The 17,579-nt window shown below is 48.1% G+C and overlaps 1 protein-coding gene across 1 annotated transcript in view; it reads left to right on the top strand.

Moving 5' to 3' along the window:
• LOC139019285 (fer-1-like protein 5) overlaps positions 1–17,579 on the top strand; it is a 56,314-nt gene that overhangs the window by 4,257 nt on the left and 34,478 nt on the right. The window contains exons 2-14 of the mRNA XM_070428337.1: positions 1,812–1,864; positions 2,422–2,513; positions 3,262–3,370; positions 4,489–4,543; positions 4,988–5,097; positions 7,419–7,547; positions 8,195–8,257; positions 9,184–9,234; positions 14,275–14,305; positions 15,134–15,249; positions 15,433–15,556; positions 16,225–16,277; positions 17,411–17,479. Coding sequence (XP_070284438.1) covers positions 1,812–1,864; positions 2,422–2,513; positions 3,262–3,370; positions 4,489–4,543; positions 4,988–5,097; positions 7,419–7,547; positions 8,195–8,257; positions 9,184–9,234; positions 14,275–14,305; positions 15,134–15,249; positions 15,433–15,556; positions 16,225–16,277; positions 17,411–17,479 — 1,055 coding nt within the window. The remainder of the gene's footprint in view (positions 1–1,811; positions 1,865–2,421; positions 2,514–3,261; positions 3,371–4,488; positions 4,544–4,987; positions 5,098–7,418; positions 7,548–8,194; positions 8,258–9,183; positions 9,235–14,274; positions 14,306–15,133; positions 15,250–15,432; positions 15,557–16,224; positions 16,278–17,410; positions 17,480–17,579) is intronic.

The following is a 17,579-nucleotide window of genomic DNA, read 5'->3' as shown; positions in this document are numbered from 1 at the left end:
TTGTCTCCATTTTTAATAGGTCAGGGAAAAAAGTCCAAGAAAGGTGGGAAGGAGGGGGTTAATGGGTTTATGAGAGAGAATGAAAGAGTTTAAGTATCTATATATATAAAAGGCTAAGCAACCGTTCGACCGGCTCATAGGTATGATGAACACTGACCACCAGGGGGCAGACGCTCAACACAGGAGCTGTTGAGCTGCAGTGACTTGGCAGTGGTGGTTCTCGGGTGACACACTCCAGAGCCAGAGAGGAGGAAGCCAGATTCTGGGGTGCATCACCGGAGAACTGCCCTCTTACCATCCAGGACTCCTTGGGGGATGTCAGAGAGCTGGTTTCAGCCCAATCCCTGCAGGCCAGCCCAGGGACCCCACCTACTAGAGGGACCTCCACTCACTCCACAGATGCCCTTCAAGCTGCAGTGCCACCCCAGGTGCTGCTGGCTAGGGAGGGACCACGGGATGTTAGCTCCAGGGTGTGTCCCACCCATCTCGCCCAGTCCTGCCCTGCCAGCCACCTTCTAATTAATTTCCTTTCCATGTGCACAAATCCGTGCACTGGGCCACTAGTATCTTCATAGCAAAGAGCTGGGATTAAAAGGGGAAGAAGAAGAAAAAGAAAAATGAACCATCTATTGGTGAAGAGTATGGAAAGGTAGCTACAGGCAAACGAGGTTTTCCAGGGTATGTGGGGAGTGAGAAGACTGGGGCCAAGTACAAAGGACAGTACTTTCTATGAGAGACATGAGTCAAGCATGCAATTCCTTCCATTTATCTCTCTTTCTCTTTCTCTCTCTCTCTTTCTGTCTCTCCTCCCTGGCCCCCTGCCGCCTCCACCTTGAGAAGAATCTCAAAGTAATGTAACAATTTAGAGGTTCTTTGCAGGGCTACAGACTGCTCTTTGTTAAGGATATTTCTGGAGGGGGGGCGGGGTTAGCAGATAAAGAGCTTCTAACCCATTATCAATGTTTTGGGATATCTCTTTGGCTACCCTAGGCCTTGCTCTGAGAATAAATAAACCCTTACATCTCAGTGCCAGAACACAGTAAAAGCTGATTTCTTGCTGTAAGCCCTGTGTGGATGGCGCTGTCAGGCAGCTCTGCTGAGTGGTTTAGAGACCAGCTGCTCGCCTCTGTGGCTGCAAAGTCCCCCTGGCAGCACCCTGCCAGCAGGTCCTGAGTGTGGATTTGGGCAGTGGGGAGAAGGAGAATGGAGAGCCTCATGGGAGATTTTAGGAGCCAGGCCTGGCAGTGGTGAATGTCCCTCCCATGCCCCTTTGGCCAGAACATGGCCCCACCTGGCTGCAAGATGGCTGGGAACTATGTACTCAGGAAGAAACAGAAACAAACACAAAACATTATCTGTCACCAGGGCCGATGTCACTCTTATAAAAAGCGAGAAATTCTGAAACCCCCTGAGGAAGAAGGAATCAGTGCCATTTCACACCTGCCATTGCAGACTTGAAGATTTATCTTTTGTGTGTTTTTTTAACCCTCACCTGAGGACATGCTTTTATTAATTTTATAGAGAAAGGAAGGGAGAGGGGGAGAGAGAGAAACATTGATGTGAGAGTGAAACATCAATTGGTTGCTTCCCACGTGTGCTGGACTAGGGATCCAACCAGCAACCAGATATGTGCCCTGACCGGGAATCAAACCCGTGACTTTTTGGTGTACAGGACAACCCTCCAACCAACTAAGCCACACTGCCAGGGTGACTTGAAGTTTTTTAGAGCTTCCCACCTCTCTTTACCCCACTTGAACCTAGACTTTGAAATATTTCCTGTCACCAATACCAACCCCTTCGTGTCTTTGCAGATGTCAAGAAGAAAACTTCGGAGGGGGAAGGAAATAACCCCACCTGGAACGAAGTAAGACATACCAGGGCAAGCCCCGAGGAGGCAGTGACACCCAGTAGTGAGGGAGAGGACACGGAGCCTCGCCAGCGTTTCCCACAGCTGGGCATCTTGGCCTGGGAGTAGCCCCTCAGCTGACAAGGCTGTGAAGGCCTGAGGGCTGCAGCAGCCACATCTGCCCACCGCTGCTCTGGCCCTTCTTCCCCACTCTGGGGATGGACCGTGGTGTAGTCCTTCCTGTCCAACCTGGCCATCCTGATGTCCCCAGACACCTGAAGCAGAGACAAGGCTCCCTGTGCAGGATCTCGGCTCACTTTCCATCCATCCACGTTCCCACTACCCCTTGGTCCCCAAACCTCTTAACTAACATGCCCACGACACTGCCGTTCAAGCTATGGAGACCCGGGGAGGATGCCCAGCACCTTGGTGAAAGGCAGCAAATGCCATCCTTTGCAGCAATTAGACTCGAGGGAGGGTCCTCAGGTTGAGGGAAACAGTGCCAGCCTGTTGTCCTAGAAGGATGGGAAGGGGAGGGTAGAGAAGGGATGCTGACTTCTCTGTGCCTCCCACAGACCCTAATTTGGCACCTCTGGAACCAACCCATACAGAATGACTCTTTCCTGCAAGTCATCCTTCAGGACTTGTGCTCAGAAAAGAAGGAGAGGTAAGATAGAGAGAGGCACAAGGAGCCTGACTCCCTAACAAAGCTACAGAAGTCTCCTGTCCCTAATCCATAATCCAGTCACAGGGACCAGAACCCACCCCAGCCAGCTACTTCAAAAAGTGTGTGTGTGTGTGGGGGGGGGGGGGGGGGAGGACGGCGGGGGGGTGCCGGGGAGGGAACTTGTGGAAGGATAGTGAGGCGAGGAGTGAAGATCAACTAGAACTAGGAACCTAGGAGCTCAGGAGCAGTCTGTCGCTTCTGAAGCCATGGGACTCCCAAGTCTCTGCTTCTCTCTGTCTATCCCATCAAGGCCCCATTCAGCTGAGACTGACATCCACTGAGATGGAAGCTATGGTATCCTAGATCAATCTTTCTACAAGAAAGAATCTAATTGGCCTAGTTTCAGTCCGGTGTCCACCCCCAGTCCAATCAGTTGTCCAATCAGCTGTTATTTGGCATAGTTCCCATTCAGGACGAGTGTGGGAGCAGAGCTTCTGGGAAGGGGCTTGGCAGGCAGAGCCAGTAACTAGGGTGCCCAATGCCCAGGGAGCCCCAAAGCCAATTCCCAGAGACTCGAGATCCTGTGTCCTCTGATGGATGCTCCCCAGCACTGTGTTCTTCCTTCAGCCCCTCTATGGAAAACACAGCCTCTAGGAGAGAAACCCATCTCTAGATAACGTCCTGCTTGGGACAGAGGAGGACCCCCTTCCCCTGGCTCAGGCTCCCGTACCTGCTCTTATCTCCCCAGGTTCATTGGCTTGGTCACAATCCTGCTCAAGCCCTTGGTGATAAAACCAAGAAAAGTTCTTTTTGTGAAGGACCTGACCCTCCTCAACCATTCCATGAAGCCCACAGATGTGAGTTGGGTCCCAGGACGGGTGGTTGGAGGATTGGGGACAACCCGAGAAACTGGGCTACTCTGCTCCAGCAGGGGGCCCGGAGACCTCATCTAGAGACTGCTTCCTGCCCTCAGGGGTCCCATCACACTGCCATCTTCTCCCTGACTTCCCTACTCGCCCGCCCACCCATTTAGACTATTTAGGTGATCATCCGCTGGGTGTCTGCGACTGTGCTAGGCCTGGGATACTATAGTGAATGAAACCCACAGTCTAGTGGAGTAGGCACCACTCACAATCACAAGTGCTCCAGCGCAGTGTACAAGAGTGAAGAGAGCTAGGTCACTGAGGTCAAGAGGGGATGAACGATTCTGCTTGGAGGTCATGGAAGGTTTTACAAAGGAGGTGGTTAAGCCATGTGGAAACAGACGAAGACCAACCAGATGAGAACCAGCAAACGCTATGTATTCAGAACTGGCTATAGCATGGGAGTCAGCCAACACACGTGGGTTTGGCAGAGACTCAAAGGCAGGCAGAGGAGAGGGGAAACTCTATAGCAGAGAAAGGGGAGACTCCTGGTGTGTGTGGATGGGAGGTTGTTGGCCTGGGAACGCTGTAAGTGACGTCACTGGAAGCTGGGCAACCTATGTGATTGGTTGGGGTGCACATTTGGCTTTCTCCTATTAGTCCTAAGAGGGGAGTGGGGACAAAAATTAGGGCAGTTGCAGTTATTAATTAATCCTGGCCATTGGGGCTGATCACTATTGTTTGCTTCCTGGATTGTTGCTAGAGCTAGTGGTCTGGCTTCCTGTAAGTGTGATTTATAGCACACTGGCTTTCTGGGCTGGTTACCGTAGATACTGGTTTGGTTTCCTGGGCTGAGTGCTGCAGACTGTGGGGCAGAGTTCTGTTTTCCTATATGCTCTGGCCACTGTCCATGTGCCTATTCCGTTTCTCAGTTTATAACCTCCCTGCACCCCAGGCTGCACAAGGCCCCATGATGTGGCATTGCAATGTGGTCAGCACCACTCCACCCTGGAGAACGGGGCATGAACCACCAGGCTGGGCTGGGTTTCAGGGCTGGGACTTGGCAAGGATTGCATGGTTTGGCGTACAGCTCCCTTGTCTTTGCCTTGTAGTGCACTATCACCCTACATGTGGCCCATATGACCAACCGGGACATTGAGAAGACAGGTATGGCTTGTCTTGGAGCTTACCCCTGCCTTTCCCCAAGCTATGCCTGGATGGGCATTTGGGGACCTTAAAGACCCAACCCTTGAGGCCTACAAAAGGATTGTGACCAGGTTAGGGTCTAGAGGCTAGATCTCCAGACTCAGCTGAGGCTATCTGTCACCTCAATATGTCCGTTTGTCATCTCTAGACATGCATCCTCAATGGGCTGCAGAGAGAGCTAAGGATGACCATTTCCAAGAGCCCCCATGTGTGGAGAGTGGGGCCCGGGGTTACTAAGGATAGGTGGGGGCCCATGGAATGTTCTGGGGCAGATGTGTGTCCCTATCGGGTCTTGGCCATAATTTCAGTCAGGAACTAGTCTTTGGGGATAGAGTAATAAAATGGGGGAAATACCTCATGTCCTGAGCCAGCCCTGAGAGCTCACCCTGGACTGTGTTTCCCCAGGGAATGAAGACCTCCTGGATGTAACTGCACTAGAAGCAGCCAGGCAGAAGCTGATGGTTCCCAGCTACGCTGTGCACAAGGAGCTGTTCGCAAAGCCGCAGCACTTTCAGGTTGAAAGCCCATGTAATTTGCATGACACCTCATGGTGTTCCCAAGTTATCCCCATTCTCCACAAGGTTGTGGCAGAGGGTTGGAGCTTCAGACCGGGCTGCAGGTCCTCAGATTCTCATTGCATCCCTGCTCATCCAGGGGCCACTCTGGAGAACTTCTGCACAGAGCTGGAGCTGGAGACAGTCCCAGTGGGGCAATAGGAGCTACTGATGGCTGTGCACCAGCAGGTCCTGGCAGGTGCCAGGAAGACAGAGCAGAAAGCCTTGGCCCTGCCCTGCAGGAGCCCATGGGATTCTTGACAACATAAGGCTAGCCACATCCAAGGTCAAATGAGCTGACTGGGAGAGATTGAAGGGAGTTTGAGTGGATCCGTGGGAAGGTCCATGGGTTCTACTGTGAATTCTGCAACCCCCAACTTCCCTTCTGTCTCAAGCCTGTGACTTAACATTTCTGCCATAGTATTGCCTGCCTCAGCCTGCCACTTGCTCAGGAGGCTGGGAGTCAACCTTGATTACTCTTCTTCCTCACCTCACTCCCTGCGTCCAGCCACTGACCAAGGCCAACCCGACTGCTCCTACTTCTCTGTCGCCACTTCCATTCCTTGGCTTGAGCCATCGCTTCCCTGAGCCAAACACCAGGCTTCCAGCTCTCTCCTGTCCTTCAGTCAAAGTGGTCTTTCAAAGATGTCATTCTCATCCGCCACCCACCTGGTTAAAAATGTCCTTAAGAATAAGTATATCCCAATGTCCCCAGGACAAAAGCCAAACTCCTTACACTGGTTCCCAGGTCCTAGATACACCAGCCTGCCCCTCCAAGCTACCCTGTCCCCTGGCCCTGCCACCCTGTTCTAGCATCCTGGACAGCTCACAGTCCCCATCTCAAGCCTCCCTCTAGCCTCCAGGCCTTTGCATGTGCTGCCTTTGGAATACCTTCCCTCTGCCTGTGGGCCCCATCCTTTTCACCAGGCTAGTTCACCACAGGAGAGAAGAATATCAGTGTGCCTGTCACGCCCCTTCCTATGGCATAGTGATACAGACAAGATGCTGGCATGAGGACTGTTAGCCTGGTTTGGCCCACTCTTGTCTCTGATGCTCAGGTAGCTGCAGATGTGTTAGTCTCCGGAGTTGATGGAGACACAGGAGACCTCATGGAGAATGATTGGACCCACAGCCTGGCCTGGGAGCCCTGTATGCTATTTGCTACCTATAGTCAGATGGCAAGCTCCCGAGACTGTGCCCAGCTCTCCACTGCCATCGCTATTGCCTCTCTCCCCGGCTCAGCCAGCCTGGATCTAATGTGGCTCCAAGTTGCTCCTATCCCCCCTGCTTCTCATTCTAGGCTCAGATGTCACAGTCTCTTTACTGAGTCTTGGTAAAGTACATAAAAGCAGAGATTACACCACAGATTGTAGATTCAACTGCATGAAACTTAAAAATTTTAAATTCCTTAAAAAGATCATAGATAAATAAAAACCAGCCCTGGCCAGTGTGGCTCAGCTGGTTGAGCATTGTCCCATGCACTGGAGTCACCAGTTCGATTCCCGGGCAGGGCACATAACCCAGATTGTGGGTTAGATCCCTGGCCTGGGCATGGATGGGAGACAACCAATCAATGTTTCTCTTTTGCATTGATCTCTCTCTCTCTCTCTCTCTCTTTTCCTTCCTCCTTCCCTCCCTCTCCATCCTTTCTCTCTCTCTAAAATCAATAAAAATTTATAAAAAAGAAAAATAAATAAGTAAAAATCAACAAACAGAACCCTAGCTGGTTTGGCTCAGTGGATAGAGCATCAGCCCGCAGACCAAAGCGTCCCGGGTTCGATTCCAGGCAAGGGCATGTACCTTGGTTGCAGGCTTCTTCCCGGCCCAGGCCATGATTGGGACACGTGCAGGAGGCAACTAATCAATGTGTTTCTCTCACATCAATGTTTCTCTCTGTCTTTCCCCTTTCTCTTCCTCTCTCCCTAAAAATCAATGGAAAAATATCCTCGGGTGAGGATTAAGAAAAACAACAACAACAACAAACAGAAACATTAGACTTTTTTTATTCTGTAACAAGCCCACACGAGTGGAGAAGAAAAATGAAATCCACACAGGAGGACAAGGACAAAGCAGGGAGGTGACAGTTCCCAGAAGGACACAGAGTCATGGTCATCCCCAGGCGTGGCTCCAAGCCGGCGGGCCCAGCTCCTGCCAGCCCTCTCCCTGTGGGCTGTCCTTCTCGCCACAGCAGAGGTTTCTCATCACAACACTTGGGTCTTTTAGAGAGAATCCCTGTGGGAGAAGGGGAGCCCAACATCAGGGTCTCATTGTGTCCCCGGTAGGTCCAAGTGAAGGTGTTTGAAGCCCGCCAGCTCATGGGCAACAACCTCAAGCCGTTGGTGAAGGTGGTCATTGGAGGCCATCAATACCACACACGTACCAAGATGGGAAACAACCCTTTCTTCAACGAGGTGGGCTGCACGTGCCCTTCAGGGCTGAATGGGGCACTTTGGCCAATTGAGCCAGTCGAGCTGAGCAGTTCCTGCAGGCAGGCAGCCAGCTTGCTCCTTGACTGGAGTGTGTTCATGTGTTCCACACACATTTACTGAGCACCTACAGAGGGTGGAGCACTGTGCTTGGCACTAGGGCCACAGATGGATAAGTTGCAGGAATGATTGATAGAACTGTAGATGAGGGGAGGGAAGCCTGCACAATGCCCTGGGGTCTGTCATGAATGGCACTTGGGAGCCACGGAGGGACTGAAGCAGGAAAGTGACAGAGCCAGGTTTGCATTTGGAAAGGAAGTTCTCACTGCAGCAGGGAGTGGTGGTGGAGGGGACTCACAGGGCAATCTGGAAGGAGACAGAGGCTCCACTCTCCACCCAGGGCGGCTAGCTGGGCCTCCAGCTGCTCACAACAGGTTCTGAGGGAATCCCCCACCCCTGCCCTTTATCCAGGCAGAAAACCCTCCAGGAGCCGGCTGGCCTCTGCCTCCTGATGGGGAGCGTGAGGGCAGTATGCGCTGAGAGTATGAAATGGGCACATGACAGGAAGAAGCCCACCACTCTGAGCCTTTGGGCTCACTGAGAGCTAACTCCATCCCCATCCTGTCCTTCAGATCTTCTTCCAGAATTTCCATGAGATTCCTGCAAAGTTCTTCGATTACACCATCTTAATCCAGGTAAAGAACCAGAAAAGAGGGTCCACTCTCTTGTCCCACCTCAATCCGGGGAAGCACTTCATTCCCCAGCCTCACCCTTAGAGCCAGATCACCTCAGATCAAGGGTCCTCAAAGTTTTTAAACAGGAGGCCAGTTCACTGTCCCTCAGACCGTTGGAGGGCCAGACTATAGTTTAAAAAAAAACTATGAACAAATTCCTATGCACACTGCACATATCTTATTTTGAAGTAAAAAAAACAAATGTTTTCGGCGGGCCGCATGTGGCCCGCGGGCCGTAGTTTGAGGACCCCTGCCTCAGATGGTCTTACTGACCGCAGGGCAGCATCTCCACCACCTTCTTCGCTCTCCTGCAGCCCACACCCACATTCATTCATTCATTCAGCAAATATGAAATGCCAACTGCTAGGCCCTGACCTGGACACGGAGGTGAGCAAAGCAGTGTCTTCCCATGTGCCAGGACTCTCATGCCACCAGAGGACCCCTCTAATATCCTCTCGAGGGGGCACATTCCACTCTTCTACCAGAGGGAGCCGGGTAACAGTGGTGAGCATGTGTTTATCAGATGCCTTGTATGTCCCAGCACAGGGCTGAGGAGAAAGAGGAGGCCACCCCTCAAAGAGTTTCCACATTTGTGGGAACACAGGCACATAGGAACCAACCGGGACAGCAGGTGGTGAGAGAGTCGAGTGCGACACTGGGCTTTGTGTTGATCCTTGGGTTGAGCAAGTGAATCGACCTCTTTAATCAATTTTCTCACCAGGAAAATGGAACTAAAAACCGGAACCCCACAGGGTTGCTCTGAGAATGAGAAGAGACCCTATGTGGATGTACAGAATCGGCTGTGGGGACGTGCCCTTGCAGTTCCCGCCCTGGGCGAGGAGGAAACGGCTGTGTAAACTGAACTCTTTCTGGCTCTTCCCCTGCAGGTGCTGAATTCCTCAGTTGTAAGAGCCCATTCGGAGATCGGGAGATTCCAAGTGAGCATTGGAGGAAGGGGGAGGTTGGGGGAAGGGTCATAGAGACCCACCCACCCTGGGCTCCACCCACAAGGCCAGGAAAAGAATTCATCTACCTACTGGGTGACTTAGACCAGGCATTCTGAGCCCCTGCTTCCTCGTCTGTAAATGAGGGTGATCACTTACTCAGCCACAGGGTGGTTGTGAGGATTAAAGCACGTAACATTCAGGAGAACGCTGGGTGCCATGTTGAAGTCCCCACACTTAACAATGAGATACAGTTCAAGCCTCTGTCTCCAGGAAATGGAAGCAGAGGATCCAAAAGGCCAACCTAATTATCAAAGAAATCGGAAAGGCTGCTACCTGTGAGGACAGAGTGGAAGGTTTGCTTTGGAAAGACACAGGCTGAGATGAGGAAAGTTTACACATCCCCAAAGGGCTAAGCAAAGATTCCCCAAATCCAGGAAGATCAGAAAAGGTAGGGTTGTCAGGTTAAATACAGGATGCCCCGTTAAATCTGAGTCTTAAACAACAGGTACTTGTAAACAGAAATGTGTGCCAAATACTGCATGTCTCCTCACAAAATATTGCAGGGGACAAATGTATACTGAAAAGTAGTCATGGTGTACGTGCAATTCAAATCTAAGCAGGCATCTGTATTTTTATTCAAATTTAAGCAGGCGTCTGTATTACATCTGGCAACCCACAAAAAAGCACTTCACCTGTTAGGATCGCTGAAGGAGGAACACATGAGGCCGAAACTGATAAAGATTATAAATTTATTGTTACATTTGCAACAGAAGGGGGGAGAACAAAATGCCTTCAGCAGGCCGGAGTAAGGGGAGTGGGGTATTTATGTCTACCGTAAAGGCCAGACCAGGTGCGGGTGGGAGGGCGTGTAGGTGGTCCATTGGAAACTGGGTAAGGCTCTTTACTGGAAACTGAAAGCCCTTGATCATGTCTTTCGAAATCAAATCTGTAATGAGAATAAGAGGAAAACAGCCGGGAGGGACGAGAGCCCCAAGCTGGGTATAATGGAGCACAGAATAAAGAATGTGCCTAACATTCCAGCCGGTCTTGTTTTTTCCTGTAAGCTGGGGTTCCTATAAGCTGAGGTTGATGAAGGAGGCCAATCTCGTTCTTCTGTAACTTCTTCATGCTTAGGTGGGATGTAGAAATGTCCCTAATTAATCGGTGATTGAGGAAGGGGATATCTAGTGTAGGTCTGGAGTAGCATCATTTCCCCTATAGATCTATTGGCAATTGCCTGAATGTGGTTTTGGAAGAAGGAGGAAAAGGCTCTTAGGGTGCATGGGCCAAAGATGAGTGCCAGGAAGCACATTAAGAGGGGTCCAACTAGAGCAACGGTTCTCAACCTGTGGGTCGCGACCCCTTTGGCGGTCGAACGACCCTTTCACAGGGGTCGCCTAAGACCATCCTGCATATCAGATATTTACATTACGATTCATAACAGTAGCAACATTACAGTTATGAAGTAGCAACGAAAATAATTTTGTGGTTGGGTCATAACATGAGGAACTGTATTTAAAGGGCCAGAAGGTTGAGAACCACTGAACTAGAGGGAGAAGCCAGGAGGTCCAGTTGAGATTCTATAGCCGGGTGCCCAGGATTTCGAAAGTTGTTGTCGGACTTTTGAGTTCCTATCAACTAGCTTCTTGGCTCCATCTCTTCTTACTATGCCAGACTGGTTGGTGTAAAAACAGCATTCTTAAAGTACTGAGTACAGGGGAAAGGTAGAGAATATGCCCAACATCACCCTTGGAAAAAGGCAAATTTAAGACAAATTAAAGTCAGGTTACTTTCTCACTACTTGTAATAAGCACATGAACAGTCATGAACTGTCTCCCCACCCCCCACCCCCCCTCCCCTGTCTTACTCTCCAAGCCACAGTGCAGGCTTAGAAATTAAGATTCTAGAGAGTAACTAGCAGGAGATCAAAAACGTTGTGCTTTTGACAAAGGCCACTGTGAAATTTTCAGAGAATAACCAATCATATGAATTACTGAGTAAAATACAGAGGGCAGAAAAAACTTGAGCTTTTAAAAACATATGTTACTTTTTTGGAAATTTTCAACATACACAGAAGTAGAGAGAATAGTATAAATTCCCACCTCCTCATCACTCAGCTTCACCAATTCATTGCCAACTGGGTTTTTATCCACACCCAGCCCATTTCCCCAGCACCACTGAATTACTTTGAATCAAATCTCGGACATGATAGTTTAATTGAAATATTTCAGTGTGTAGTTCTAAAACATATCTTATTAAGCAAACAAATATGACTATCACATCTAATTAAAAACCTCTCTAATTTGGTGTTCAAATTCCCCTAATTGTCTTGTGAATTCCTTTTACAGTTTGCTCAAACCAGGTGCATACATTGCAGTTGCTTAAAATGTATTATCAGGACTCTTTTATTCTGTTGGCCCCATCCCACTTTTTCCTTCCAATTTATTTATTAAAGAAACAAATTTGTCCTATAGCATCCCCTTCCCCCTGCCCCATCTGGATTTTGCTGATTGTATCTCCAGAGGATCACTTTCAGGTCCCTCTGCCCAGGTTTTTCATCTCGAGGAGGCTTCACCAGACTTAGGTCAATTATTTGGCAAGATGGCTTCAGCAGGAGGCACAGAATGTCTGTTGGTCTCTCCTTTTATGTGGGTAGTAGCTATCGATGACCACTGCCTAGATTTACTGCTTCATTAGGGATGACTGGAGTTTTGGGTGTTTTTTTTAGGGGTGACTGAGCTTTGTTTCGTTTCCTTCCAGCTTTATTGAGGTATAATTGACATACAATGAATTATACATATTTAAAATATATAATTTGATACCTTAAAAAATACGTATACACCGGGAAACCACTGTCATAATCAAGACAATGAACATATCTGTCACATCAATCACCCCCAAAAGTTTCCTTGTGTCCCTTTGTAGTTTTTGCCTCTAACCCCCAACTCACCCCCTCCCATCCCCAAGCAACCAATGGTCTGCTTTCTGTAACTATAGATTGCTTTGTACTTTCTAGAACTTCATATAAATTAAATCATACAGTATGCACTTTTTTTGGTTAGTTTGGCTGCTTTCAGTCAGCATAATTATTTTGAGATTCATCCATGTTGCATATATCAATAGTTCATTTCTTTTTATTACTGAGTAGTATTCCATTATATGGATATACCACAGTTTGTTTATCCATTCATCTGTTGATGAACATTTAGATTATTTTCAGCTTTTGGCTATTACAATATCTATATATATAAAAGCCTAAGTGACCATTATAACCAGTTGACTGAACAACACAGGAGCTGCCCCCTGGTGGTCAGTGTGCTCCCACAGCCAACCTCCCATGTTCCCTCCCCCTGGCTGGCTGGCCCAATCAGCCATGATCTCCGTTCAGGCTGAGAGACCCCACCTGTGCACAAATTCATGCACCGGGCCTCTAGTTGATGTATAAATCTTAGAGTGGACATATGCTTTAATTTCTCTGGAGTAGATATGTAGAAGTAGAATGACTAGCTCTAATGGTAGGTGTATGGTTAACTTTGTTGTTGTTTTTGTTAATCCTCATCCAAGGATATTTTTCCATTGATTTTTAGAGAGAGTAGAAGGGAGGGGGAGAAACAGAGAGAGAAACATCATTGTGAGAGGACACATGGATTGGTTGCCTCTTGCACATGCCCCAACCAGGGCTGCAACTGAGATATGTACACTGGACCGGGACCCTTCAGTCCACAGGCCGACGCTCTATTCACTGAGCCAAACTGGGTAGAGCTAAAGAAAATTCTTTTTTTTTTTTTTTTAAATATATTTTATTGAATTTTTACAGAGAGGAAGGGAGAGAGAGAGAGAGTTAGAAACATCGATGAGAGAGAAACATCCATCAACTGCCTCCTGCACATCTCCCACTGGGGATGTGCCGGCAACCCAGGTACATGCCCTTGACCGGAATCGAACCTGGGACCCTTGAGTCCGCAGGCCGACGCTCTATCCACTGAGCCAAACCGGTTTCGGCCTAAAGAAAATTCTTAATGGTGTTTTTCTAAAATTCCAAACAAGCTTTATCATTTTATATTCCCACCAGAGGTATATTAGAGTTCCAGTTGCTCCACATTCTCATCAACACTTGATATAGTCCATCTTATTTTATTTTATCATTCTAATTATGTGTAGTTGTATCTCATGGTGATACACTTCCCTGATAACTAATGAACATCTTTTCATGTGCTTATTTGTCATGAATATATCTTCTTTATCTGTTCAAAATGTCTGTTCAAATCTTTTGCTTGTTTTCATTGGGTTGTTGTCTTACTATTGAGTCTTGAAGTTGTCTTATATATTCTTAAGTCCATTATCAGATGTATGATTTGGAAATATTATCTGCCAGTATATGACTTGTCCTTTCATTTGTTTGATAGTGTCTTTCAGAGAGCAGAAGGTTTTTAAATTTCAATGAAGCCCAATTTATCAGATTTCTTTTATGAATTGTGCTTTTGTTGTTGCATCTAAGAAATCTTTGCCTACTCGATCCAAGGGGGTAGCTGGTTTTAAAGAAGGCCTAACATGCAGGATCTGGGGACTGCTCTGTGGACCTTTCAGATGTGAGCTACAGGGGTGGCCTTGCTCCATAGCACATCAACGCTGTACCACGTCCCTCCAGCCTCAGTCAGAAACCTTCTCACAGGAAAAGGGAAAACTCCTAGTCTCTCTGCCAACAACTCTCTTGGCCGTTCTCTTCCCCAGACAAGAGGAGCCCTTCCCACACCCAGGGCCAATGCTGTGTTGCCAGGCAGGGCTGCTTGGTGGTTAAGTGTCCTTCCAATCCAGGCCTCCTCGTTTACTAACTGGAAGACTTTGAGCCCTTCCCTCAAACTCACTATCTTCCTCTGTAGAATGGAGGAGACATGGACCAATTTCTAGCTTGTTGCAAAGATTTAAAAAGTTAGGGCAGGTCAAGGGGCTAATATTGTCATCAGCGTAGCTGGAATTACAAATCTTGGCTGGAGGTTCTAACTCATCTTTATTCCACTCTTGTCTTTTCAGACAGATATTGGTTTTATCTACCATTCTCAAGGTAGGTAAATAGTTGTTGCAAATATGTGTGCCTTCCCAGAAAGACCAGGCCATGTGTCAAAACATCACAAAATCTCTGTATGTTCAACATATGGGGAAGAGTATTTAAGGGTGTGAATGATCTTCCACACTTGATATTTTATGGTACTTCGTGGCATTTTATCTTGTTTTATAAGAACATATTTCTCTTTAAAACTGAAGAAATCCCTTTGGGTCAAATGCTAATATTTTAATGCAGCCTTGGGCTGACTTTCTTATTTTATTTTATTTTTATTTATTGATGAAAGAGAAAGAAAGAGAGAGAGAAACATTGATTTGTTGTTCCACTTACTTATGTATTCATTGGTTGATTCTTATATGTGCCCTGACCAGGAATTGAACTTGTAACCGTGAAGTATTGGGATGATGCTCCAACCAACTGAGCTACCTGGCCAGGGCCAGCCTTGGACTGACTTTCTATTTTTGAGTTCATTAGGGAATTGAAGTTTGAGCAGAGATTTCCTCTGTGACCTGGCCATAATATACCAGGTTAAGGTTGGGACTTAAAGTTGGGGAGAATTCTTGTCTTTCTCATACCAGGACAGTAACAACTGTATGTTCCCAGAATGAGAAAGAGGGGGTCCCTATTTTCTAATGGCATTAGCTGGCAGCCTGGTGAATGCACTATCTTGGCTTAATGGTAGGAGTGACTCTCATTGTCCTACTAGGGGATAGCAACCAATATATGAGACATGTTTCCACACCCCTCTCCCACACAAACAAAGCCTGGTTTCAGGGGAGAATGATGGAGACTGGAAGCTGGTCTCCCATGGACCCTCTGCCTCTCCAGGTCACGCACTCCAGAGGAGATGGTTAGGCCTCTGCCAGCCAAATGAACCCAACAGTGGTGTGAGAGGCTACCTGAAGGTCACCATCTGTGCGCTCGGTGTGGGAGACCAGGCCCTGGTGAGGCTGCCCCCATACCCAAGTCACATTTCCTACCCTGACTGCTTCTGTGGGGCACCCTGGGCCTTCACATGCTTTCATTTGTCCCCGGTGTCACTTCAGAGTTGTCCACTTAGTCCCCACAGTGGCCTTGGCCGTGACCTCCCTGCAACTTTGACCCTGTCAGCTCTCTGGTCTCTCCAGGTAGATCAAAAGCTGCCCTATGATGCCGATGACACCAGAATTCAGATCTTCAAGTCAGCAATGGTCCCAGTGAACTTGGCCTACTTACAATTCTTCATCTACTGCGCAGAGGACCTTCACCTCAGTGAGAGTCAGGGTGGCAGGGAGGAAGCAACTCTGAGGTGCCCTACATGGTGGCACCCTAGGTCCCCATCGGGTTTGGCTGTTCCATACGATGCTAATCTAAGATCTGGGGTGAGGGAGAGGGTGAAGCTAAAATCCACCAAGAGTTGTTTTATGGAGACCCCATCACACCCATTAAATTGGGCCGTATATTCCTGACCTGGTTTTGATGCTCAGGAGCAGAGGTTCACTCAGGAGCAAAGCCCCCTCCCTCTGCCTTTATGAGTCATGACACAGAACAGCACACACAGAGACAATGAAAATGGGAGCGCCGAACCACATTATGGGGGAGGGTTGTTTTTTTTTTTTAATATATTTTATTGATTTTTTACAGAGAGGAAGGGAGAGAGATAGAGAGCCAGAAACATCGATGAGAGAGAAACATCGACCAGCTGCCTCCTGCACATCTCCCACTGGGGATGTGCCCGCAACCCAGGTACATGCCCTTGACCGGAATCGAACCTGGGACCCTTCAGTCCGCAGGCCAACGCTCTATCCACTGAGCCAAACCGGTTTCGGCATGGGGGAGGGTTTTAAGTTGTTCTATCACCTCTCCATTTCCTTGTCCAAAAAAAAAAAAAAAAAAAAAAATGCTGTTGTCTCAGAAATCTTTTAACTTCTTGTTCACAGAGAAACACCATTTAGTGAGTCCAATGTTGGAAGTGGAACTAATTGGGGAAAAGGTAAGTGTAGAAAGGGTGTGTGGCTTAGAGAAATGCCCACCTAGAAAAAAATAGTGTGGGGGTAAGACTCGCTTGGTAGGCAGGACCCCAGGAATCATCTCCCAGTTCTTCCATTAAAGGGCCATATGATCCCACTGGACCAGGAACTCTGTGAAGGTGGAGCCATGGCTTAGCCACTGTCTCGCAGAGCTGTGCCCAGTGCCCAGCAAGGAGAAGATGCCCCCTGAAAACCAAAGATACAAATGCCTGATGAGTGAGTGACTGAATGAAGCAACATGCTGCAAATGAACCTCGCTGAACCCGGCGCCATCCCTCTGAGCCTCTGTTCCTTCATTTATAAACTGAGGGCTCTAGCAAGACAGTTGCTGACATTCCATGAACCTCTATGAACAGAGTAGCATTTTCCAAAGTGTGCTGACGGATGCTTTGTGCAAAAAGGATCCTATGTTCAAATTCGGTGAATGCTGGGCTAAAGTTAAATAGTTTTGTCTCAGAATTTAAAAACCATCATTTCCACCATGTTCTACCTATTAGAAGTCATTAAGCCCAGCCCATATACTAGTATAAGGGGAGGGGTTAGTTAGTGTTCACCTTTTGAAGGAAGTAGTGCCAAAGGACTGGTGGACATACCTTAGAACCACCACTCCGAGCACGGTTTAGATTCAGGATCTAGATAAGATGATCCTGAGCAATAGGTGAAATATGTTTTTCAAAATGTTTAATATGTCAGTGTTTTTCTGAGTGTGTATTAAAAAGTTTAACCAGTGCACTACCCTTTGAGTTCTCTGACATGATTGCTTAGATTAAGGCTAGATTTTAAAATGATGCTTCGATAAGAGGTACCATGTGTGCTGCTGCTGTTGGAGCTCTTTTGATCACTTTTCTGTTGGGATCTTAGAGTTCATCTAACATAATCTAATGTGTTAAGGAATCTGAACCTGGGTAGGTGCACAAAGGACTAAGGTTGTAGCTGGTGAGAAGTTGTCCAAGTGTCTTTAGGCCAGGGAGTCAATTGATTATCCCTGGGCTACAGACAGCGTCCTTCTGTGGGCAGACCAGAAGGGCTGGAAGGAGAGGCCTGTGGAGGGAGCAGGGGACAGGCTGGCACTGACGCTGCTTTGGGATATTCCCAGCTGAAGACACTGGTGAAGACCCAAACCGAGAACCCGATCTGGAACGAGATCCTGACCTTACAGATTCAGGTATTACTGTCCCATCATGCCTGCCCTCCTCCCCTGCCCCGCAAACGGAAAGGATGTTTGGGTGTTGGTGTGTGTAGAAGTGAGGTGGAAGGAGGGGCCA

The sequence above is a fragment of the Myotis yumanensis genome, unplaced genomic scaffold, assembly GCF_028538775.1.
Source record: "Myotis yumanensis isolate MYYU_CA2020_CCGP unplaced genomic scaffold, mMyoYum1.0.hap1 SCAF_11, whole genome shotgun sequence".
Lineage (NCBI taxonomy): Eukaryota > Metazoa > Chordata > Mammalia > Chiroptera > Vespertilionidae > Myotis > Myotis yumanensis.
The sequence above is the reverse complement of the archived record's forward strand: the minus strand, read 5'-3'. Positions and strand labels throughout refer to the sequence as shown.